Genomic DNA, 24,554 nt, shown 5'->3' with positions numbered 1-24,554 from the left:
GAGAGAGAGAGAGAGAGAGAGAGAGAGAGAGAGAGAGACTCACTATGTAGCCTTGGCTGCCCTCAAACTCACAGAGATCCATCTGCCTCTGCCACTGCCTCTGGAATGCTGGGATTAAAGGTCTGTGTCACAATGCCCGGCCTTGAAATTTCTTTAACCAAAGATAAGCCCCAGGCTGGTCCCTGCCCACCCTCAACTACCCTCCAAGGGACAAGCTGGGCTGCCCCTGCCAGCTTCTTGCTCCATGAATGGATGCATCGCTTTGTTGTTGTTGGGGTTTTGTTTGTTTGTTTGTTTTTTGAGAAAGGGTTTCTCCATGTAGTCCTGGCTGTCCTGGAATTCGTCTGTAGACCAGGCTGACCTCAGAGCTCAGAGATCCGCCTGCCTCTACCTCCGCGTGCTTGGATGCATCTGTTAACAGTGAGTAGAGGCCTCATTGGTCTCATGTGGCCCTTGGGGGAGATAGAGGCAGGAGAAGAGGAGTTCCCCGGGGGAGCCTGAGAGGGCTGGACTCTCATCAGGGCTTGGGACACACAGGACCTATGGGTGCTGATAGGTGTGCCCAGTCTGGGAAGGTCTGAGGAGACGGGGTTTGGCCTCGTGGGCCTTAGAGACCCCTCCAAAGAAGGGCTTGGCCTGTGTCTGGGTATGAGGCAGTGAGCTAAAGGAAGGCTGGGAAGCAGAGGCCGGTCTCCCCAAGTGTCTCCCCAGGTTAGGGGGTGGGGCACTCTTTACCCCTGGACCAGAAGCATGAGGAGGCCATAGCATCCAGAGAACTTTGCCCTCAGAGCCCCCAAGGGGCTACCCTTCTGAAGGGCCTCTTCTCTCATCCCCTCACCCTCCCATCTCCATGTGTGGAGAGATGAATACTCGGACTGCTTGGTCCCATCCCCAGGCAGTCTGGACACCCTCCGGCGGGCCAGGCCCAGATGGCGTCACACCTGCTCTGTTAGTCACTGTCCTCATCGCTGTGACAGAGTACCTGACAACCTCAGGGAAGGAAGAGTTTGTTTGACTCAGTTTGAGTCCATCCTGATGAGGAAGTCACTCTGCATCTGCAGTCAAAAAGCAGAGTGGTGGATGCTAGTGATGGCGGGTCCAGGAAGCTAGAGGTGACCTCGGCACTTTGCTGCTGCTTTTATATCAACTTGACACAAGCTATAGCCACCTGAGAGAAGGGAGCTTCAATTGAGAAAATGCCTCTAGATGGGGCTGCAGCCAAGCATGGGAGGGTATTTCCTTAATGAGTGATTGACAGCGGGGGAGGAGGAGCCCAGCCCATTGTGGGTGGTGCTACCTCTGGGCTGGTAGTCCTGGGTTCTATAAGAAAGCAGGCTGAGCAAGCCATGGGGAGCAAGCCAGTAAGCAGCACTCCTCCATGGGCTCTGCATCAGCTCCTACCTCCAGGTTCCTGCCCTGCTTGAGTTCCTGTGATGGACTGTTACCTGGAGGTGTAGCTAAAATAAGTCCTTTCCTCTCCAAGTTGCTTTGGTCATGGAGTTTCATCACAGCCATAGTAACCCCAACTAGGACAGCTGCTCAGCTTGTTTCTCCTTTTTATTCAGTCCAGAACTCCAGCCCATGGGATGGTGATGCCCACATTCAGGATGGGTTCTCTCTGGGCTGTCAAACCTTTCTGGAAATACTCAATACATTCAGAGGTGTGTTCTCCTTGGGTTGACAATAGTATTTCACTGGTTTGCAGGATCCTGTGTGGGAATTCTCATTCTCTCCCCCTCTCTCCCCATCTCCCCATACCTCCCTTTCCTCCTCTCCCCCCTCCCTCTTCTTGTCCTTCTCCCAGGTCCAAAGGACAGCATTAGGGCAACCATACAGGAGCTGTACCCATCAGAAGGCGAGAGGAGGAAGGAACAGCCTTGGTTGAGATGGGGAGGGTGCTCCCTTGAGGGCATTCCTGGAACTGGGCATTGAGGAATGAGTAGGAGTTCTCTGAGTAACAGTGGAAGGAAGGTGTGCTCCACACAGTGCACTGCAAGGAACAAGGTGACACTGGAGGAAGTGGGTGGACCAAGAGTACTTGGGGGTGGACTAATAGTTGTATGTGAGAGTGGCTAGTGGGACAAAATGGTGGGAAGGGTGTGGTGGTGGACCAAGAGCCACCTGGGCCGAGAACGCTGGCATAGATCTGTGGGGTGGGATGGCCATAGGGTCAGCGGGGTGTAAGAGCTGAGAGCTTCTAGCTTGTGTTCAAAGCCGGGAGGCCAGGAGGAGCACTGGGGGCGAGTGAGGATAAAGAGCCCCGACCAGCCTGGAGTCTCTGGTCACTGGGGCACCACCCAGGGGTGGGGCTCAGAACCCTGGCTGAGCAGATGGGTTGCAGGTAGCATATGGATCTCCTGGGCACAAAGCTGGGGTCCCTTTAGCCTGGTGCAGCCTTCGTCCCTTCTGTTCAGGGTCTGGGCCCTCAGTAATCAACCAAGTCTCCACCAGTCCACCCTGGGTCTGCCCAGGCCAGGACAGAGGAGCAGAGCAGTTGGCAGCGACAGACACCCTCCCTTCCTGTCCCTCTTGAGCCTTGGATCCAGTAACGTCTGCTTTCTTCCGTGCAAGCCACCTTAGTCTGCCTGGCAACACTGGATGACTCCACTCCTTCCCCTCAAGGCCTGGAGACCCCTCATGGCCACAAGGATTGCAACCAGGGACAGCCAAGGCTGGGGAGGAGCATTGGGAAGTGATTGCTGTCATCAGAGAAGGTGTCCCCAAAGTCACGGTGACTACCACATGCACGTGGTATGCAGACAGATGCAAGGAGGGGGCAGAGGAGCTCTGGCCAAAGCCCAGGGCAGTGACCAGTGAGGTGAGACCTGAGCCTCAACCTCCCAATAATGGACCACACCCCAGGCCTGCTCCAGTCTTCTTTCCCTTGTACCCAAGCCTCCCCCGGGCAGTAAGCTCCCAGGACATCCCACAACTACGCCAGAACTCCTTCCAGGTGGTGACACAAAGGCCACCTTCCAAGGGTACCCCAGTGGTGGTGGGGTGCTATTAGATAGAACCCTAAAGGCAGGGAGAGAGAGCCCTGGGTACTATCCAGAGAGAGGTCTTCATCTCCCATGCAAAGGCTTTGAGGCAGGAGCCTCTGGTGAGTTCTGGAAGAGCGAAACTGAACGGATGATCCAAACTTGGTCCCAACCCTCCCGCTCCTCTCTCCTAACAGCCTGTCTTCTCTCTTCCCTTCCTTTTCTTTTGTTTTCTTTTTGATTTTTGAAACAGGGTCTTTCTATGTAGTCTTGGCTGGCCTGGAACTCACTATATAGAGCAATCAGGCCTTGAACTCACAGAGGTCTGCCTCCCTCTAGCTCCCAGGTGTAGGTATGGGCTACAATGCCTGGCTCCCTCCATTATTGACTTCTACAACCCCGGGCCTCTCTGGACAGCTGCCAGAGGCCCCAGCCCCAGCAACCTACTACATACTGAGTCCACTCCCAGTTCCACCACGTGCCATCACCCAGTCTAGGACCACCCTGGTACACACGTGCTAAACTCAAAACTTCACAGGCACTGACCACAGATGCGGTCATCCAGACCCTCGGCCCCGCCCTACTGCACCTGAGCTATCACTTTGCTCTGGCTCTGCCCTGGCATCTTCATACCATTCTCTTGCTGCTATTCAGGCCCACCCACATATGCTGTCACTCATCTCTAACCACGCCCACAAACCCCCCCACACACACACGTGCTGTCACTCAGCCCTAGCCCTGCCCTGACCCCGCCCTGGCTCCGCCCCACCGCACACGTGCAGTCCCTTGCCCGCTGCCCCTGAGCACTTGTGCTGTCACTCAGCCCGGTTGCTCTCTGGCTCTCCGCATGGGGTAGAGGCGCCGTCCCACTGGTCCCGCAGACCGTCTGGCTCTTCAACCGCTGTCCCAATGGGTTCTGCTCTGCTCTTCGCCCTCGGGCTGCTCGCCCAGGTAAGCTTCTGAGCCCTGTGGCATCCCTGCCTCTAGCTTTGGGATAGCTTTCCCCTCCCGGCCCAGTGGCCTGGAGTGTCTCTGGGGGACCTGAGAGCTGCGGCCTGCAGTGTCTGGGGTGGGCCACACTCTCTGGTGCATTGTGGGAAGGGGTGTCCTGTGCTTAGGGGCTTCCAGAGAGAGTGACCCACCTCTCCACACAAGTAAGCGAAAGGGTTCAAAACTGGGGAGCATTGCTGAGGCACAGAGAACACCCATGGGGCTGTCCCTTCAGTTTGGAAGTGTACTACAAGTGCCTCCAGAGCCTCCGAGAGCCTGGGGTGGCCAGTCTTGTGAGATCCTCGTATTCCGGAGCATGGGGCAGGGAGATGGAACAGGAACCCATGGTACCTGTGAAACTCCCAACTCTGATATGAGTGGGTCTATGTACCTGGTTGGTCTTAGTGGTGTCTGAGTCCCTGCCCCATGGTCCTGGCCAGCAGGAGCAGCTGCAACTCTGCCCTCCAGGACTTAGGGTTCTGAAGAAAATTAACTCCAGGCCAGAACAGCCCAGTACACACTCAGTTTACACTGGCTGTGTCCTGACCAGGACAGCCGCTGTGCCTCTACGTCCACCTGGAGATGTAGTGACCTGTGGTCCCCAGATCTTCCCATCCCTAGTACCCTGTCTTCCTAACATGGCACAGGGAAGGGTGGAAAAGCCCAGGTCCCCAATGTCTCCTGCTGTTGGCACTCTCCAGACAGGCTGCTTAATGGCCCTGGGCTGGCCAGGACAGGGCTCTGTGGCCCCCTGCTAGTGTCCACTGCCACAGAGATGGCAGTATATGGTTGTGGACAGTCTCTGCAACTCAGAGGCAACAGGTGGCAAGCACAAAGAATTGCTGTGGTTCAAGAGTGCTCAGCCAGTGTGTGTGTGTGTGTGGGGGGGTGATGGGGGAGGAGGGATCATCCCCTCCGGGAACCCTCTTCAGGACTTTCTTGGTCCCCTCAAATTCCCACAAGCCTTGCAGCTCTACTCAGGTTTCAGTGCCTGGCAGCTGATGGGCGCCTGGCCAGAAAGACCCTCTAGCAGCTGGCCCTGGGGCATCAGCCCTACATCTCCCACTACCTCCACCCCTGGCCTTGGGGACCCTCGTTCCTTCACTTGGGCACATCTGCTAGGCTACCTAAGACCAAGTACCCTCTAGACCTACTTAGAACCCCAGTCTTGTGCATAACACCATGACCCATCAGAGGCTCCCACTGACTCTAGTAACAGCATTCTTCACTAGGCTGAGAGCTTGCTAAGATCATCTTGAAAGCCCCAGGGTTTCTTGCACACCCACTGCAGAGTGGGTAGTGTTGGGTAGCATTCTTCTCCTCCCTCCCCAAACCCTCCCTCTCTGTTGCGTGAGAGCAACTGCAAAACACCCCCTGCCCTAGACATCTGGAGTGCCCAGGAGTCTGGTAGAGGCAGGGACCAGCCCCTGAGGACTGGCCTCCTGAACATGCTTCACAACAGCACTGAAATCACCCCCAGTGCAAGAGGAACTTCTCCTGCCCCTCCCCCATGTATGTGCCCACCTCCCCCACACTGCTCAGCTTTCACACTTTTGTCCACTCTTATCCACACACATGGGTCCTGGGACTGCCTTCTAGTCATTCCTGCCTCCCCCTTACTAGGGTTTTCCCTGGTCACCCTGGCCCAGTAGCTCTGTCTTGGGCTCCTCAGGTTGGAGGTGGGTAGTGGGTCTATGTGGATTCACACGTTGTTCCATTGCCTCCCCACCCAGGTTCTCTCCAAAACCTGAGCTTCCTGAACTCCAGGGCAGCACCAGGGGGTTGGATTGTCTTGAGAACTGTTACCCGCCCCCCCCCAGGCCTGTAATTCTAGCTGCTTAGGAAGCTGAAGCTGGAAGAGCCACAAGTTTGAAGCCAGCTTGGGCAATCTATTGATTCCTTGACTCAAAAGGAAAATAAAAGCAGCCTGGGATGTAACCAGTGGTAGAATATTTGCCTAGCATGTTTGAAGCCTGGGATCGAATCCCAGTCTCTCTCACACACACACACTTCCTCCTCCTCCTCCTCCTCCTCCAAAAGCTGACCTCAGCCCCTGCATTTGGGGTTCAGTCTCTAGTTGCTACTCTTGAGCTGGGTTGAGAAGGAGCGTGGGTGGTCTGGAGACCTCTGTCCATTGAGTGGGCCTGCCTCACCTTTGTCTAGGAACTAAGGAAGCCACATGGTCTCTGAAGGAAAGATGGGCCTCAGCATACTTCCAGGGACTGCTCACTGGTGCTGGGAAAAGGGCCTCATTTCCAGCAGATCCAGCCCACCGCCTACAGTGACTTAGGCCACAGAGGGAGGCTGCCCGTGGTTCTGAGCACTGTACCCACTCTCTGCTGTCAGACAGGCAGGACTGGTCTGATTGGGGGGAACAGCTGCCTGTCTGTCCCCTCCTCATTCTCTGATGGCTGCAGCAGCTGGACAGGGTGGTCCCACAAAGGGAATGTGGGGCCACCCTAGGCCAGGCCAACAGCTGGGCTCATTCCTGGCATGCTGGTTGTCCAGGAATGAAGTGGCTATGGATTCCAGCCTGTGGGAGGTGTGCAGGCCTGAGAAGCCTGTGGAGAGTCAGTGCAGGGACTTCCTGAGCCCCCTACCCCCAAACCAGGCCATTAGCTCTGCCAAGATGGAGCAGACAACTTGCTCTCATGACCAGGACACTGACCATCTCCCTGTCGCCAGAACCTCTGCCCAGGATCAGTGCAGGGGAGTGCAGGAGGGCCGGACACTGGCAATGGCTGATACTGTTCCCATTGGTAGTGTTGGTAAGCCTGGCCAAAGCACACATTTCATGCATGGCAGGACCCTCATCACCCTGCAGCTCCTTGGGGTTGGAGGTCAGGAAAGACCCCAGAGGGTGGTTGACCTAGGAGTATAGGTTCAGAACAGTGGTCACAGATGGCTCGGGGAATTTCCAGAATGTTGTCTGGGTGGGTTCTTGGTCAGGAGCAGGGCTGGGATGAGCTGGGACACATTGGGTATCTACTGTGGGAAGAGAGTCTATTTCCTGTCTGGCTTGGTATGGAGGGACAGAGGAGCAGATCAGAGTGTAAGAGCACCTGTCCACCAAGTCACCTTCCAGGTGCCTCTGTCCTGGATGTGGGGAGCCTGTGAGCCAGTTGGGGCCATGTGGCTTTGTCCCAAGCACTGGATGTCCTTCCTAGCTTCCCAAGGCGGCCCCCAGCCTTACCACATCATCTGGGAAGGGGGTAGGGTGAGAGGACACAGGATGGGCTACACAAACGCCTCCCAAGAGCCGGAAGCTGGCTGTGGCCTGCCCATTGGTCGCCCACTCATACCATTGCAGCCTCTGATCTGGGCACAGGGCCCTGCCAAGGCATTGTGGTTCTGTGACCTCATGAACTTGGGCTGTGGACAAGCTACAGACCCAAGGTTCCCAGGCTCTGCCTTGACTGCCCTGGCTTGACCACACCCAATGAGTGCCAAGCCCATGGGTGCTGCTGGCTGGAGCAGCTGAAGTAAGCAGGACCAGGGGGAGGGTGGAAGGTTTTCCCAGGCCACAGGGGCTTCAAGAGCCTGGGAACTCCCATTCTCAACAGCCCTGCCTAAGGCAGGTCAGGCGCTACAGATGGCATCTGCTCGACATGCCCTATGGTGCCAACTCTTCCTGTGTGGCTTTGGGCAAACAACTCAGCCTCTCTGACCCTGTCTTGGAACTATGAATTAAGGTGCTTCCACTCTCCCATCCTGAGGTGTCATGAAGAGCCCCAGATCCCAACCCACCTGCCATCCTTGGGGGGTGGGGGAGATGGAGCCAGACTTTCCCCCAAGGCAGCTCCCAGGCACATCTCAGGGTCTGCCATCAAGCTCTGGCAAAAAGCCCCTGTGTCCATGGAAGCTGTAGCCCAGGTTCCCCATGCCAAGCAGGCAGGTGTGTGCCTGGTAGGAACCCTGCTCTGACCTAGAAGTGGCTATGTGTGCTGGCCTTGGCAGGTTCTAAGGCCAAGCTGCCATCTGTGAGGACAGAGCTGCCCAGGCAGGACTCGCCCCTCCAGACTCATGCTCCCATCGTGAACAGGGTCCTCTGCTCTGTGGACTCTAGGACCAAGTGGATGATGGGACTCTACTGCAGGTGGCCTCAGCTGCAGGGAGGGGCTGTGGAGTAGGTAGCTGGGGTCCCACTGGTAGGACCCACTGGTAGGGCGCCCAGCATGGCCACCGCAGTTGGGCTGGAAAACAGGACAGGAGAACAGAGACAGAGCCAAAGCCTTTGATCTCAAAGCAGGCTCTGTGCAAATGCTGTGTGCAGGCGCCCACAGGGCCAGTACCTTCCTGGGCCTTGGACAACTATGTGTGCTGCAGGAAGAGACATGGAGGGGCTGAAAAGCAAGTGGCCTCCTGGCTGCCTGGCTGTTCCCTCTCTGCTGCCCTCAGAGCACGCCCCTCCACCAGCCACTGGGTTTTTCCTTCTGTGACCACCAACCTCCACTGACCATGGATCCAGATGAAGGGGAGACTGAGCTTAGTAAAACCCGGGGGGCGGGGGGGGGGGACTGGGTAGCCCGCTGGCAACTCCACACAGAGGGCAGCTGTCCACTCTGCGCAGAGTGAGCGGTCAGGCAGCCACAGAGCTGATGGACCCTGAGGGAGGAGGTGGTGCCAGTATGGGCCAGGCCTGCCAGCAGGGCTCCCTTTGTGTAAGTGCTGGTCACATAACCTTTTTATCATTTTTAACTTTATTTTTATGTGATTTGCCTGCTGCTGTATGTGCCTGAGGAGGCCAGAACATGTCAGATCCCCTCCCCACACTGGGCCTGGAGTTACAGACGGCTGTTAGCCACCACGCGAGTTCTGAGGGTCAAACCCCGGTCCCTGCCAGGGCCTCCCAACTCCCTTGCTTGGGGTGGAGCCAAGTGGGAGCATCCCTAGGTGTGGGCATAAAAGTGAAAGCTGTGAGTGGGATATCCTTGGAGCACCTGATACCAGCCCGACTGTTGTTCCCAGGGAGGTAGTTAGGGCAGGCTTCCCTCCAACAGAGGTGGTGATGTTGGGGAAAGGATGGGGCTCTGACCACGTGGGAGACATGCTGAGGGCGGGGCCTGCACATCCAGTGTTGTATTTGGAGCACCTGTGTGTGGTGGCCCTGCCCTTCACACCTCAGCGCTGTTCTGTCCTGAGGACCATCCAGGACCCTCTTCCACATGGGCAGCCCCAGGATCCATCCCAGGTAGGGATGGGGTGACCCCAAAGAGGGAGGCCTTTGCGGCACCTGTGTGTGGAGAGTACACATAGACCCAGGCACACACACTTGGGAAGTGGAGGCACCTGTGTGTGGAGAGCACACATAGACCCGGGCACACGCACACTCCACTTCTGTGTGTGGAGAGTACACATATACTCAGGCACACACACACTTGGGAAGTGGAGGCACCTGTGTGTGGAGAGTACACATGTACCCAGGCACACACACACACTTGTGAAATGGAGGCAGGAGTACAGGTCCTCTTTAGCTGCATAGTGAGTTTGAGGCCAGCCTGGGCTACATAAGACAAAAACAAACAACAAAATAGAGCAGCCTGAGCTGAGGGCAGTTGGGAGTCTGAGCTCCTCCCACCCAGGGACCTGCTACTTCCACACAGCAACCCCTACCTACTGCCTGTGAGTTCTTATACAGGGACCCCTTGGGTCTCATCCTTGCTAAGGCTGGGCATAGTTCTAATAGCTGGCATCTGGTACTGCACACAGCAAAGGCCGCTGCTGGCCCTAAGCAGTTTCCTGCATGAACTAGAGTGAGACAGATTGGAAAAACACAGCTGTACTTTTGCATCGTGTGTTCTGTGACTGCACCTGTGGACAGGACAGACTCAGGACATGACAGTGTCTGGGAAAGCACCACTCCGCAGGACAGAGCCTGTCAGGAGGGAAGTCACCCAAGAGGAGGGGGTGTAACAGGCAGCAAGACAGCTCGGCAGGTCAAGGATTTGCCATCTGAGATCCAAGTGTGTCCCCAGAACCTACAGAGTGCAAGGAGAGAACTGACTCCTCTAAGTTGTCCTCTGACCTCCACACATGTGCTGTGGCATGTGTCCCTCTGCCCCCAGAATAAATGTAAAGAGAAGGCATGTGAACAGCCCTGAGGTGGAGACTAAAATCTCCCAAGCCCTGCCCCGGGCTCAAGAAGGCCAGGCTAGCAAGGCATCTGAAGGATTGGCCCCTCTGCTTGCCCTGGGCGCTCCTGTGGGCCTGGGGGAATGCAGCCATGGTCAGCTATAAAGGCTAGGGGCATTTCCACACCCTGCAGTCCTCGTGTGCTAGAGCCCCCTGCATCCACCACTTCCACAAATCCTGCCAGGCTGTGTCCCATCCAGCATTGGCCTGACAACCTCCCGGCATCCTGGAAGTATGAGGTAGCGCTCGGCTCTGTCCCTAGCCAACCCATGCTGTGGAAGGTGAGGTCAGCATGTGGCCAACATCCACACCCATCATGGCAGCCTCTACCAGGCTGTGTTTTGGGGTGAGGTGTCTTTCAGAAATACCAGTGGAGCCATTGTTCACAAGGGTGTCCCCGAAGTCATCAGATGACTGATTCTCATCATCCCTCCAAATTAAGGAGTGGAGCAAGGAGCAGGTGGAGGACAGGGCGCTCGGGGAGAACCATCCAGAAAGCAGGGACGGAAACCACCTGTGAGAACCATGACAGTACCAGGTTAGGGATGCCTTTGGGGGGCTGCTGTGCATTCTGCTGTGTACTTGATGAGTCTCTCCTCCAATCAGTAGTTTACCCCTCTGGGGGGTGGGGCCATCTGTGATCACAATCAGGTAATGGCAGGGGGTTTGGGAGAATGGGGCTCAGGAGTGCTCCCTCTGTGCTTAGAGACTTGGGCTCAGGAGTGCTCCCTCTGTGCTTAGAGACTTGGGCTCAGGAGTGCTCCCTCTGTGCTTAGAGACTTGGGCTCAGGAGTGCTCCCTCTGTGCTTAGAGACTTGGGCTCAGGAGTGCTCCCTCTGTGCTTAGAGACTTGACTTCATCTCCTGTCTGTAGCCACACAACCCCCAGACACTGCTTTTTTCTTTTAAATTACATTTACTTTTTGTGGTGGGAGCATACACATACCATGTGAAGGTCAGAAAACAACTTGTGGAAGTCAATTCTCTTTCTACCATTTGGGTTCCAGAAATCAAACTCAGGTTACCCAACTTGGGAGCAAGTGTCTTTATCCACTGAGCCATCCCTGGTTCCGCACTTCTCAGGGGTCACTGCTGGGTGTGATGAGGAGGAGAAGAGTATATCCTGAGTTTCCAGAACGTTGATCCAGTTAGGAAAATCACAAGACTCATTGAGTGGGCCGTCCCTTTTTCCCAGCTACCCCCTCAGTTGAGCCACACAGCAAGCCCTGTCCCACCCTAGACCTTGGAGCAGCTCTGGCTGTGGCCCAGCCCTGTCATTGGCACCTGTAGGGCATGTCTTCCCTGGCCCTGCACCATACCCCTCATCCTCATCACAGACCAGTTTGGCCAGCAAGTGAGGCCCACAGACAATAAGATTCCACTTTAAAACACAGCTTGAAATAAAACTCCTTGTCGCCCTCGACTGCCTGGGGGGTCTGATAGTTTGGACATTCCTTTTGCAAAGCAATATTGAGAAGTTGGATGAGGTACCCTGAGCATGGCCCCTCTCTGTTCACACTGCAGACTCTAGCAGAGGAGCCGTCCACTCTTGGACTCGATGATCCGGTTTCTGGAAGTGTCTGAGATCAAGCCCCAGGCCTGGTGGCTGAGGGAGGTTTCAGGTCTGGCTGCCCTGGGTGGCTAGGATGAGTCTGTCTGGGTGAAGGTTGGACAATGATGCTTAGGAGGCCCTCCCTCACTTGGCCTCTTCTAATAAAAGCAGGCACTGCTACTGTTAACTTGTGACATTTAAGCCGTGAGGCTGAGGAAGGACACATGTCCTCTCCCATCCTAATTTAGTGGCCCTAGTTCTGAGTCCCTGGCCCTACCATCCTCCTGGCCTTCACTCCTAGGGAGCAAGAGTTGCCCCCTGGGCACTTTCCTGGGCCCTGTTGCACCTGACCATTTAGGGACCTCAGGAAAAGTGCAGACCCTCACATTGTCTCTAACTAACCAACAAACTCTCTGCTTCTAGGGGTCTGCTGACCCTGTGGACACAGCCTGTATTCTGGGCTCTTCTAGGGTCTGCTGACCCTGTGGACACAGCCTGTATTCTGGGCTCTTCTAGGGGTCTGCTGACCCTGTGGACACAGCCTGTATTCTGGGCTCAAGTCAAGGAGAGGGGACAGGCATATGGGAGAGGAAACACCCAGATGGGAACTTTGAGAGTTAAATACCCCAGGATGTGGCTGCCAAGGCCCACATAGCCTGTATTCTCTGTGGTGACACCACTAGGTGGTATAGGGCCCAACCACAGCCCCAAGAATGATGTTACCCTGGTGTTCCTGTACCCTATATGACTGTGTCTCATCTGTGTTTTAGAGCCTTAGCCTGTCCTGGGCAGTCCCTGAGCCAGAGCCCAGCACCCTGTACCCTTGGCGCCGGGCACCAGCCCCAGGCCGTGTGCGGAGAGCTTGGGTCATCCCACCCATCAGTGTGTCTGAGAACCACAAACGCCTCCCCTACCCACTGGTGCAGGTAAGAGAAGTGGGGGGGATGGGGTGTCCCTGTAGACTCCCTCATTTCCTAAAGGTCTTCTTGGATCTGGGGGAGCTCCATCTGCTGATGGGAGCTAGGTGTACAGCCTTGGAAGGACTTTCCCACTTGGCCATTCTGAGTTTCTGGAACAAAAGCAGGGTTCCCATAGCCCTGGGTCACATGCACCCTGAGCTATGCCAGTGGACATGCCCCCAGGCTATACACCCCTGGAAGACATGCTTTGTTTACTCACCAGTACAAGTAGACCTGTGACATGAACAGTCAGCCTTCTACATACTCAGAATGTACCTGGCTACCAGACCCCAGGATGCCCTGGAGTAGAACTTGAGTTAGGAGGGAAATGTGTTGTCTTCAGAGCCTTGGACCTTTGCGCATCTAGCTTGGGAAGAACATGAAGGTGTTGGGGTGCTTTCTGGCCCCCACTAAGCCCCATTCCTGCTCTACAGATCAAGTCTGATAAGCAACAGCTGGGCAGTGTCATCTACAGCATCCAGGGGCCCGGTGTGGATGAGGAGCCCCAAAACGTCTTCTCCATCGACAAGTTCACTGGACGGGTGTACCTCAACGCCACGTTGGACCGTGAGAAGACGGACCGCTTCAGGGTAGGGCCTGCTTGGAAGCCAGGGTCCTTCCTCCTGCTCAGGCCTCTGCTGCCCACCTGACAGGCTCTAGGTCAGATGCTTCTGAAGCAAGTTCTGGTCCGCGTAGGACCCACATCTGAGGATTCAGTGTTTGGGATCATGTTCCTACTTAACATGGGGGGCACTTTGAGGCCATGAAATAGGGCTGGGTGTTCCTTTGGAGGGGAGAGCATCTTTGCAGCTGACGGCACAACAGCCAGTTCTCTCTGGATCCAGGTTCTGTTGGTGGATAGGTATGTCATCAAGAATTCCCAAATAGCCGGGCGGTGGTGGCGCACGCCTTTAATCCCAGCACTCGGGAGGCAGAGCCAGGCGAATCTCTGTGAGTTCGAGGCCAGCCTGGGCTACCAAGTGAGTTCCAGGAGAGGCGCAAAGCTACACAGAGAAACCCTGTCTCGAAAAACCAAAAAAAAAAAAAAAAAAAAAAAAGAATTCCCAAATAGTGTTACCGTCAGCAGCAGAAAATGATCTCTGAGGTGTGATTCACTACCATTACGGTGTTGGGATTAGAAAGGGAGGTAAGAGTCACATTGAGGTGTGCACAAGGCCAAGAGATGAGCCCAGGGCCTCCTTTGGGTTCTCTGCACATAGACATCTGCCAGGCCGAGATGTAGTGTGCTTGCCTGACATGAAAAGGCCCTGGATTCCATCCCCAACATGACTAAATAAAGAAATAATAAATCAATTAGAGCTTTGCATAGTGTTAGAGGCCTATGAGCCTTAGGAGGCCAAGGCAGGAAGATCATGAGTTTAAAGCCAGCCTGGGCTACATAGTTACAAAAATAAAACCAAGTAAAACTACTAGGAACCGAGTACTGTACCAGGACCCTGTGGACTGCATCCTATCTGGCTGGAGCAGGGTAGCTCTCTCTCTACTTTTCCAGGGACTGCGATTTCTTTTTTTTCTTTCTTTCTTTCTTTCTTTTTTCCCCGAGACAGGGTTTCTCTGTGTAGCCCTGGCTGCCCTGGAACTTGCTCTGTAGACCAGGCTGGCCTTAAACTCTTAAGAGATCTGCCTGCCTCTGCCTCCCAAGTGTCAGGATTAAAGGCTCCAAGATTTCTTTGACATCCTCTAGACATTCTTCCAAATTGAGAGACTACTATGGCATTCTAACAGAGGAATCCATTAGATGACTTTCTTTTTAAATGTGATTCACAATGTCTTGCTGTGTATCTCTAGCTGGGCTTGAACTCACCTTCCTGTCTTGCCTCCTGAGTGTTTGGAAATTATGTCATGCCATTCTCCAAAAAGAAGCAGGTTAAAAATGTTGTAAGTTCATGTGAGACCCTGCTCCAAAAAGTAAAATGAATTAAATTAGGCACAATACAGGCAGATATCTGTAATTTCAAGGCCACTTTGGTCTACCGAGTTCCAAGACACCAGGGCTCATAGACCATGTCTAAGAAGAAGAAGGAATGAGTAAAATTTTGACAGAAGCCCAAACCACATAGAGTAAGGGAGATAAACCCAGAACCTTAGTGAGTGCATTATTTCATCCCCAAGATGATGCAGTGAGTGTCCTGGCAGCCAAGGAGAGAGGTTGTAGCCTGTGTGCTGGGAGAAATCAGGATCCATTCAGGGAAAGGGTGCATGCCCACACATACACTCCATCCCATGTGGTCAGCACCTATGTTCAGCCCATGGGCACTTGCTGATCCTTCTGCGTGGCTTTAGAGACACAGAGCCAGCCCTTGCCTGCCATCTGTTTGGACAGCTAAGGGCCTTTGCCCTGGACTTGGGTGGCTCTACCCTGGAGGAGCCCACGGACCTGGAGATCGTTGTGGTGGATCAAAATGACAACCGGCCAGCCTTCCTACAGGATGTGTTCAGAGGCCGCATCCTGGAGGGTGCCATCCCAGGTGAGGTGGGAGCCCAGACCCCGCCCATGGGGTAGGGCTTCAGAAAGTCCAAGTCCAGAATCCCCCACAACCAAGGGTTTAAGGACTAGAGATACAGCTACCCCCTGCCCCCTGCCCCCTGGTGTGTGCTTGTCTAGCATGCATACCAGCTTCACCCTAACACTGCACAATTGGCAATTCAAAGGTCATCCAAAAGGTCAAGTGTAAGGAAGCAGTCTCCTTCACACTTCCATGTCAATATGAATTTGACCTTCAACCCTTCTCAACGCCCCCCCCCCCCAAATTGACCGGCACAGAAAGGCTTCTGGGTGGCTGTGTTCCAGGTGTTCCTCCCCCTTTCATGGTGGTGAACTTTGCATAACATGAAGCTGAGCGTTTCGGTGAACCGTTCAGTCCTGTTTAGTGAATCCACAGAGCCTGAGTTTGCCCCGTGTTGTTTCTGCCCTCCAGAGGAAACTCCACAGCGCTGAGCATTGCCTCCTCTGGTGGATGCTCCAGGTGCAGTTTGGTCTCAAATAACCCGGTCAGTTGTGATGGCACCTGCCTGGGAGCCCAGCACTTAAGAAATGGAGCCTGAGTTTAAAGTCATTTTCAGTTACCTAACCAATCTGAGGCCAGCCTTGACTACATGAGACTCTGTTCTTGCCCCAAGTACCCCTTCAAAATCATACACCAGTCCTGTCCTTCCTCAGGCGGTCTGGCTGGGCAGGGCCAGGCAGAGCACTGTGCCCACCCCCCCTCCATTCCTCACTGCCTGTTCCCAGTGGAATAGGGTAAGAGTCTTACTGGACTGGGTAAGAGTTTCCGGAAGCCCAAAGCATGTGAGCAGCAGAAGCTTGCCCTGCGTTGCCGTTCAGGTTCATTCTATTCCATCTCATTTACTCATTTTGCAAGATTTAAAGAAGCAGTGTGCATTTAGTTATAATCTTTCTTCTAACCTGATTTCGGACTTAAAGAAAAGCCTAAAACAATTCCTGTGTGCCCATTGCAGCAGTTTAACCCCCCCCCCCTTTTTTTTGTCTTCTCACTCAGCTGTTTGGCTGTGGACTGGATACTGAACATTCTTACAATGTCAGTGTGTTCTGACAGCTCTCTGTAATTACCAAAGTCAGGAAATACGTGTGCGTACCACCCCAGCGTGGCGTCTACTGACCTTATCCCGTTGTAATTTCCATAATAATGAGTTTGTAAGGCTAGAGAACAGTTGGGTCAGGTGTTCTAGTCCCGCAACCTGTCCTTCATTGTCTTTACCAGGCTCGTTTCTTTGTGCCTCTCTTCTGATTTTGCCATCTCTCCCTGTGTGCCTCCCAGCTCCACCAGGCCCACACAGTACTTGGCCATTACAGTCTCCTGGAGCAGAGTGGCCTTCCTGCCCTGGGGCTGGTCCTCTGTAGCAGGGAGGGACTGGTGTGTGAGTGGATATGGGGCTGGGCTGACCCCAGTTCCATCCCAGTTGTGATTGGCAGCAAGTGGCTTGTTTGGGGGTGTTTCCATCTCTCTCTGCCTGGCCAGCATGCTCAAGCGTTTTCTGGCCACCTGCCCTTCCCAGCAGGGGTTGCTCCTGAAGACACCGGAGGTGGCCTCAGCTCTGCTCCAGCAGGAGCGGCCTGGCACGGCTCACAGTCCCGGCCCAGACTGATGTCTCTCATTACACCTCCAGTATCCCCTGACAGCCTCAGCTCCTCACAGGGTCCTTGTGGTACTTGTTAGTGCCACAGTAATAGGCTAGAACTGTCCTTTGGGGCCCTCTCCCCACTGTGTGGGGAAGGCTTGTTTCTTCTGGGTAGACTTGTAGCATTGTATTTCTTTTTCTTTTTATTACGGTATGTGTATGAGTGTTTTGTCTGTACACCATGTGCATGCATGGTGCTTAGAGACCAGAAGAGGGCAGTAGATCTCTTGGGACTGAAGGTATGATGGTTGTGAATCGCCTCGTGGGTACTAGAGATGAAACTGGGTCCTCTGGAAGAATAGCTAGTGTTCTTAATCTCTGAGCCTTTGCTCTAGTCTCTGGAGTTGTGATTCTTGCTATCATAGTCTGATGTTCCATGCATCTGGGAAATGTGCTCATGTCTGAATACACACATATCTGGACATGTGCACGTGTGAACACTACTTGTGAACTCATTCACACCTATGTGAGTCATGGCACACGGGTTCCAGCTCCCAGAGATGCGTCTACTTCCAAGTCAGCCCAGGCTCCCCTCTCCACAGCACACTGCAGCCCCTTCTCTGATGGGGGAGCTGGCATCTCATGCCTACATTTCCTTACCTGCTTGCCAGAGAACACTCCAGAGCACAGGATTGGTAATCAGTCCCGTGACTCAGAAGCCTGCTGGAAGCATTGTCCTTGGCTTCAGCTTGGGTGGGCCGGTACTATGCAGAAATAACCCAGTCAGTAGCTCCTGTTTGTGCAAGGTAGGCCTGAAGCATTGGCTGGTATTTGCTACAGGGCATCTAACAAATGACATCACAGGTGAGCAAGTCAAGAGCTTGAGACACAGGGTGCCCAGAAGCTTGTCCTCACACCCTGACCCACTCCACTGCCTCAACTTTCTTACATCTGTTCTGGAGAGAGGGTCAGACCGAATCTCTTCTAAGAAAAAAGCGGGTGACAGGTGAGGACCCATCCTTGGCTGGGGCCTTGACCAGCAGCACCTTCCCAAAATGGCCACAGCTTCCCTAGCAGCAGCACCTTGGAGGATGCTAGGAACTTGCTTTGCTCTGTACCCATGTATTTACGTTTCCTTCACCTATAGCAGGGCTCAAGGCTGTCTGAGGTCCCCAGTGGCTTTAGCACTCCGACCCAGTAAATTAGCACCACTCACTGACCTGGCATCTGGTAGAAGACACATTGGTGCTTCACTGAAATGCTCCTGCACTGGTCAACCTTGTATAGGCAAGGCAGCGGGCGTGCCACAGACTTGAGGCTCTTGCACACTGTCAGCCCCAGTGACACACAAACAGTAGTGAAAGCAGACTACCCACTCTGTGCTCATAGTCAGACCTAAGGAATGTGTGTACACTCCACACCAACTGGGTGCCCCCCCACCTGCCCCCATGGCGGTTGACCTCATTTTCCCATCCTCCCAGGCACCTTCGTAACCAGGGCTGAGGCCACAGACGCCGATGACCCCGAGACGGACAATGCAGCGCTCAGGTTCTCCATCCTGGAGCAGAGCAGCCCTGAGTTCTTCAGCATTGATGAGCATACTGGAGAGATCCGCACAGTGCAAGTGGGGCTGGACCGTGAGGTGAGGCAGCCCCATGGAAACTGAGGCCCCGTTCTCTACATCTGGTCTCCTTAAGCCTCAGGGCTCCTCACAGGGCAGGGCTTTCCCACCTCTCAGCCTGCACTGTGATTAGTACCCTTACCTGGCTCTTCTTTGCTCATGCTCTGACCCTCTGAGCCTAAACCACTTATGCTTAAAGATGCCTCTGAGGCTCTTCTGTGCAGCTGGACCTGGGTATTCCTATCCCTGCCCCTGATGTGGCTCTCTCGGCCAGCAATCTGCTTACTGCTGCCCCTAACATCTAACATTTCCAGTACCACAACTGACCTCTTGTTCATTCACAACTGACCTCTTGTTCATTCACAACTGACCTCTTGTTCATTCACAGACAGGGCAGACCCTGTAAGGGGTAAGCCTATAGGTGGTTGTCTTTAGGTATCACATCTTCTGAGTTCATGTCACATTGTCCCCAGGTGGTCGCTGTGTATAACCTGACCCTGCAGGTGGCGGACATGTCAGGAGATGGCCTCACTGCCACAGCCTCGGCCATCATCTCCGTAGATGACATCAACGACAATGCCCCTGAGTTCACCAAGGACGAGGTGCCACCTCCGCCCACCCCCACCAGCTTAGGGCTACCTTCCCTTTGTGGGTTCCGGTTGGGGACTCTGCGAAGATGGGTGATTTCAAGGCTTGGGGAAGGGCAGTGCATGAGTAGGGAACCTGAAATAGAGGGCTGCAGGAACACAGATTACATGTGAGTTCCTTAGAGAGAAGCAGCTACATGGTGCCCTCAGATTCCTCAGCCCAGAGTAAGTCTCCTAGACCCTTGCTTTGTGAGGAAGATAGTTGGTCCAGGATCCAGGAGCAGCTACAGCAGGTGGGATCAGTAGCTCAGAACAGACAACCCTGTAAAATATCTGTGGTGAGCAACATAGTTAGGCCAGAAGCAAGGAAGGACCCCTGGGTCATAGGGCCAGGCATTCTATTTCCACTCAATCTGGTGAGTAATGGGCTGGGATCTCCCAGTTCTTCATGGAGGCTGTAGAAGCTGTCAGTGGCGTGGACGTGGGACGGCTCGAGGTGGAGGACAGAGACCTGCCTGGTTCCCCTAACTGGGTGGCCAGGTTCACCATCCTGGAAGGTGATCCTGATGGGCAGTTCAAGATCTACACAGACCCCAAGACCAATGAAGGTGTGCTGTCTGTGGTCAAGGTGAGCCGGTCCCTGTCATGTGCATTCCCCTCAGCTAGAATCTGGCACAGGCATCTTCCAGCAGCTTGAGTTGCCCTGGGTCCCTTACTGGTAGAGCTGTGCTAGCTGACCTCCTGGGGGAAGGTCTTGGGATGGACTGGATGCTGACTACAAGTCTCTGGCAGAACTGGGCAGCAGGAGGCCATTACTATAACCTTCTCCTTCCTTATTAGAGAGTCCCACATTTTCAAGGAGAACTGCACCAGCATGAGTCCCATTCCTACCAGAGAAGCAGGTACCATGAATAATACAGGTATAGGCAATCACATGTGTAGACATAGATGCATTTGGATGCTGGTGCATTTGAAGATTTATTGCAAGAAGTTAGTCAGACAATATGAGGCAGATTGGAACTCTCGAGGGAGAATTTCTTGTATCCTGCTCTCAAAACCTGCATGGTAGGGGACCACTGTGAGCCAGGATGGCCCCTCTGCTTAGCATCAGCTGGCACATCTACCACCCAACTATGTACAAAAACTGTAGTTGTTGAGTAACACATGAAGCTGCCATCCCACACTTAACAAATTCATTTGGAGTGACAGGAATTCATCTTGTTACCTATTAATATTTGAGTCTTGCATAATTTTTATTGTACCAAGGTTTAAAGGAGGAAGAAGGAAAAATGGGCTCTCTGGACAGGCCCGGGGAGAGGCTCTCTAGATTGTACTTGGGATTTCAGCAGTCTCTGTTATCCTTCCACAGCCCCTGGACTATGAAAGCTGTGAGCAATATGAGCTCAGAGTGTCTGTGCAGAATGAGGCCCCACTGCAGGCAGCTGCCCCCCGGGCCCGGCGGGGCCAGACCAGGGTCAGTGTGTGGGTTCAGGACACCAATGAGGCTCCAGTGTTTCCAGAGAACCCACTGAGGACAAGCGTAGCCGAAGGAGCCCCCCCAGGCACCTCCGTGGCTACCTTCTCTGCCAGAGACCCTGACACACAGCAGCTGCAGAGAGTCAGGTGGGGTGCCCTGGGGTCCTGGGGGTCAGGCAGAGGGATCAGTGGCCCCATTCCTGGGGCGGGTGCCTCTGGATTCTGAGGGTGAAAGAGAAAGACCATTGGTGTACATCCCTGGGGGGGGGCTGTCTATGGGGTGTTGAGTCCCTCAGATACCTATGTGTACATGTGGATTGACCACACCTCATAGGGCAGGACTGGGCTCCAATAAGGATACATAGTCTAGTCCAAGACTGTTCTTAGCCAGTCTCTGACTGTCGACCTGTCCATTTTCATGGACCCTTGTTTCCTGGGAGAGCTACTAATGCCTTAAGTTCACCACTGGTCTCAAGCCTGGCACAGTGTCTCCATGGTACCAGCTCTGAGAAAGGTGGACTGCAGACTGCCAGTTGCTGAGGGGCACTGGACAGCAGCCTGCCTCATGTGCAGGTGGGGGTTGGCGGCTGGCAAGATGGCTTAGTGGGTTAAGGTGCTTGCTACCAAAGCTGACCACATAAGTTCATTTCCTGGAACCCACCTGGTCGGAGGAGAGAACCAGTTCCTACACATTGTCCTTTTACCTCTTGTATGTCATGGTGCTCATGCATGTACACACACGTGCAAATAAATAAATGTAAAAATATTTAAAATATAGAATGAAATAAAAAAGAAAACAAAGTTAACTAGGGGCTGGGAGGCCTCAAAGGCTGAATGCTGGGTAACCACAGCTCCTGGCAGAAACATATGGGTGTGTATGTGATAATAGGTATTTGTAAATATGATATGTGATCCATGTCTGGGTGTGTGGGTGCGCCTCACCCCACTTCCCCTCTCCCCACCAACAGCTACTCCAAGGACTATGACCCAGAAGACTGGCTGCAAGTGGATGGAGCCACAGGCAGGATTCAGACCCAGCGAGTGCTGAGCCCTGCTTCACCCTTTTTGAAGGATGGCTGGTACAGGGCCATCATTCTGGCCCTGGACAATGGTGAGGGCAAAGCCCTGCCTTGGGTGGTGTCCCTGTCCCACAGCCCAGCACTTTCCTAAGGGGACTGACAGGGTAGGTTGTGGCTTGGCCTTGAGCTTATCAGCATTCCCCTGCTTCCAGCCATGCCTCCCAGCACAGCCACAGGTACCCTGTCCATTGAGATCTTAGAAGTCAACGACCATGCCCCAGCACTGGCCCCTCCTCCATCTGGCAGCCTGTGCAGTGAACCAGACCAGGGGCCTGGCCTCCTCTTGGGTGCCACAGATGAGGACCTACCTCCGCACGGGGCTCCCTTCCACTTCCAGCTGAACCCCAGGGTCCCAGATCTCAGCCGGAACTGGAGCCTCAGCCAGATTAATGGTGTGTTGCCCCCAAGACCCTGGGACCTAGGAGATAGGCTGACAGAATGTATCGCCATGATTACATCCTTGGGTGGGACCCCAGGTTGCTCTCCACAGTACTCAATGGGTAGTGGAGAGCCTGGCACCCAGTGACTCTGGTACTCTCGGGACGAGAGCGGGGTTATCCTGGAGTTTGTGCTGACCTCTGCACCTTTTTCAGTGAGCCATGCACGCTTGAGGCTCCGACATCAGGTCTCAGAGGGCCTGCACCGCCTGAGCCTGCTGCTCCAGGACTCCGGGGAGCCACCCCAGCAGCGAGAGCAAACGCTGAACGTGACTGTGTGTCGCTGTGGGACTGACGGCGCTTGCCTGCCTGGGGCCTCTGCACTGCGAGCAGGAGGTGTGGGAGTCAGCCTGGGCGCACTGGTCATTGTACTGGCCAGCACCGTGGTCCTGCTCGGTGAGTGCGGGACCTTGGTCCTGCCCTCTGTCCTGCATCCCTTCCCCAGCGTAAGTCCCCCAAGTGCCCACACTGCAGCCAGTCTCTCATGCTTCTTCAGTGCTCATCTTACTTGCTGCGCTCCGCACACGGTTCCGGGGGCAGTCACGGGACAAGAGTCTGTTGCATGGGCTACAAGAGGACCTTCGGGACAACATCCTTAACTACGATGAGCAAGGGGGTGGGGAGGAGGACCAGGTAAGGAAACAGGAATGATGGCTTAGACACACTGAGCCCTGGGAAGGAGTCCCTAGAATGCCCGCCAGCCTCCTGGTAGGTCTGGCAACCAGGTGGTCCCTATTCTGAACAGAACTGCTTTCTGGCTCACAGGACGCTTATGACATAAACCAGCTGCGCCACCCAGTGGAACCAAGGGCCACCAGCCGCTCTCTAGGCAGGCCACCCCTTCGCCGGGATGCCCCCTTCAGCTACGTGCCACAGCCACATCGAGTGCTTCCCACCAGCCCATCTGACATTGCCAACTTCATCAGTGACGTAAGTGCCCTGGGGTTGATTACAGAATGGGCACAGGCATACTTGTGTGCTTACATGCACACAAACACACCCACGTCCAGACCTTGCTTCCAGTCCTCACACTACAGGAATCGGGGTAAGCTCACCAGCAGGACCCTGGCTGAGCCTTAGGAAAGAAAGCACCAGAGGGTGAATGTGCAGGTGGGCCAGGCACTTTCCAAACACTGTGGGTTACAGAGGAACATAAGCAGCTGCATGGCCACAGAAGGCCAGCCAGCACTGCCTTCACAGTTCTGTTCCTGTCCCGCTGTGGGGCATACCCTTACATGTTTCCTGACCTCTTCCCTTGTGTTTACTCTGATGAGGCATGGGCAGCACATGTATTGGAGTCATCTAGACAGAGCATCAGTGGAACACTGCATGAATGACTACTGTCTGCACAAAAGATGATCAGAATGTGGGGTAGATGGCTAGGTTGGGCCATGCAAGGAATGTCATATTAACAGGCCTGCCCACACAGCCCAGAGAACGCTCCCAGCAAATCAGGGGTCTTCTTGGGGGTGCAAAGCCTAGTACAGGTACTGGTTACAAGATGACAGCGTGGCAGTGGAGATAGTACCTCTGGAGGAGGCCAGATGCTTATGGAAGGGTTCTGGAGAGGCTGGGGTGTGTGGATGGAGGAGAACTTATAACAAGGAGACAGCTTCTCTCCACGCTGATGGGGAAAGACTGGGGTAGCAGAACCTTCTTTGCGAGCCCATTATGTCCTGGGAGATGTTCTACACCCATCCCTCTTAAGAGAAGTTCCCCTCTGGTGCACTGCCCAAGGCAGACTTAGCCTTGGCCATGGCTAAGAAGGCTCCTGTCTTGAGTGGTCCTGAGGTCTGTGGGGGCTTTTCCACAGGGCTTGGAGGCTGCGGACAGCGACCCCAGCGTGCCTCCCTATGACACAGCTCTCATCTATGACTACGAGGGAGATGGCTCTGTGGCAGGGACACTGAGCTCCATCATATCCAGCCTGGGAGATGAGGACCAAGACTATGACTACCTCCGGGACTGGGGCCCCCGCTTTGCCCGGCTGGCAGACATGTATGGGCATCAATGAGAGGCAGAGCCAGGAGCAGATGTGCTGTCTGGAAATGGCCATTTGGCCCAGCCAAGGGGGCTTTCTCCTGGGGACACACCCCAGAAATACTATGAGGGTCAACAGGACATCCCATCCTTGGCTCCATGGCAGATAATCTCACTGAGGCCATCTCTATGGGCTGCAGGAGAGGACTGAGTTGGGGGTGGTGGAGGAGAACCGGGAGCACAGGCAGAGGGAGCACTCTCCCCGCTGGGGTGGGGAAGCCACCTCCAGCTGCCCTGCTACAGATGTACATCCACCTTTGTCGCCCAGTTGTGACTCGCCTCTGTATCAAAGCAGGAGTCTAAGGAGTGGGTTGGAATTAAAATCACTATTCAGTGGACCCCGGATGACCAGTGTTAACTCTCACTACAGAGCGTGCAGCATCCCTTGCCTCAAGCCTGCCTTCGGGAGGGACCTCAGGGCCTTGCTCAGCACAGTTGGTGGGAGTGAGGGGGGCAGCAAGCACAGGAATGGTGAATTCAGAGTGAGTGTGTGCATATGTGTATACACATGGGGGAGGGGCAGAGGGGCATGAGCAAGGTCCCCTCCAACCCCCAGATTCAGACAAAAAGAGGACTAAGTTCTACAGTTGTCCTTATCCT

At 54.5% G+C, this 24,554-nt stretch overlaps 1 protein-coding gene across 1 annotated transcript; it reads left to right on the top strand.

Annotated features, from left to right (window-relative positions):
- The first annotated feature begins 3,890 nt into the window (after positions 1-3,890).
- Positions 3,891-24,292, top strand: Cdh15 (cadherin 15). Its single transcript, XM_059262502.1, has 14 exons — positions 3,891-3,932; positions 12,425-12,580; positions 13,048-13,203; positions 14,958-15,102; positions 18,196-18,356; positions 18,809-18,937; positions 19,365-19,550; positions 20,292-20,545; positions 21,367-21,509; positions 21,630-21,869; positions 22,071-22,310; positions 22,411-22,547; positions 22,680-22,844; positions 23,728-24,292. The coding sequence occupies exons 1-14, from the start codon at positions 3,891-3,893 to the stop codon at positions 23,926-23,928; spliced, it is 2,355 nt and encodes a 784-aa protein (XP_059118485.1). The 3' UTR covers positions 23,929-24,292.
- Positions 24,293-24,554: the final 262 nt, after the last annotated feature.

Source organism: Peromyscus eremicus, chromosome 5 (genome assembly GCF_949786415.1).
Source record: "Peromyscus eremicus chromosome 5, PerEre_H2_v1, whole genome shotgun sequence".
Taxonomy (NCBI): Eukaryota; Metazoa; Chordata; class Mammalia; order Rodentia; family Cricetidae; genus Peromyscus; species Peromyscus eremicus.
This window is presented reverse-complemented; position numbering and strand designations above follow the sequence as displayed.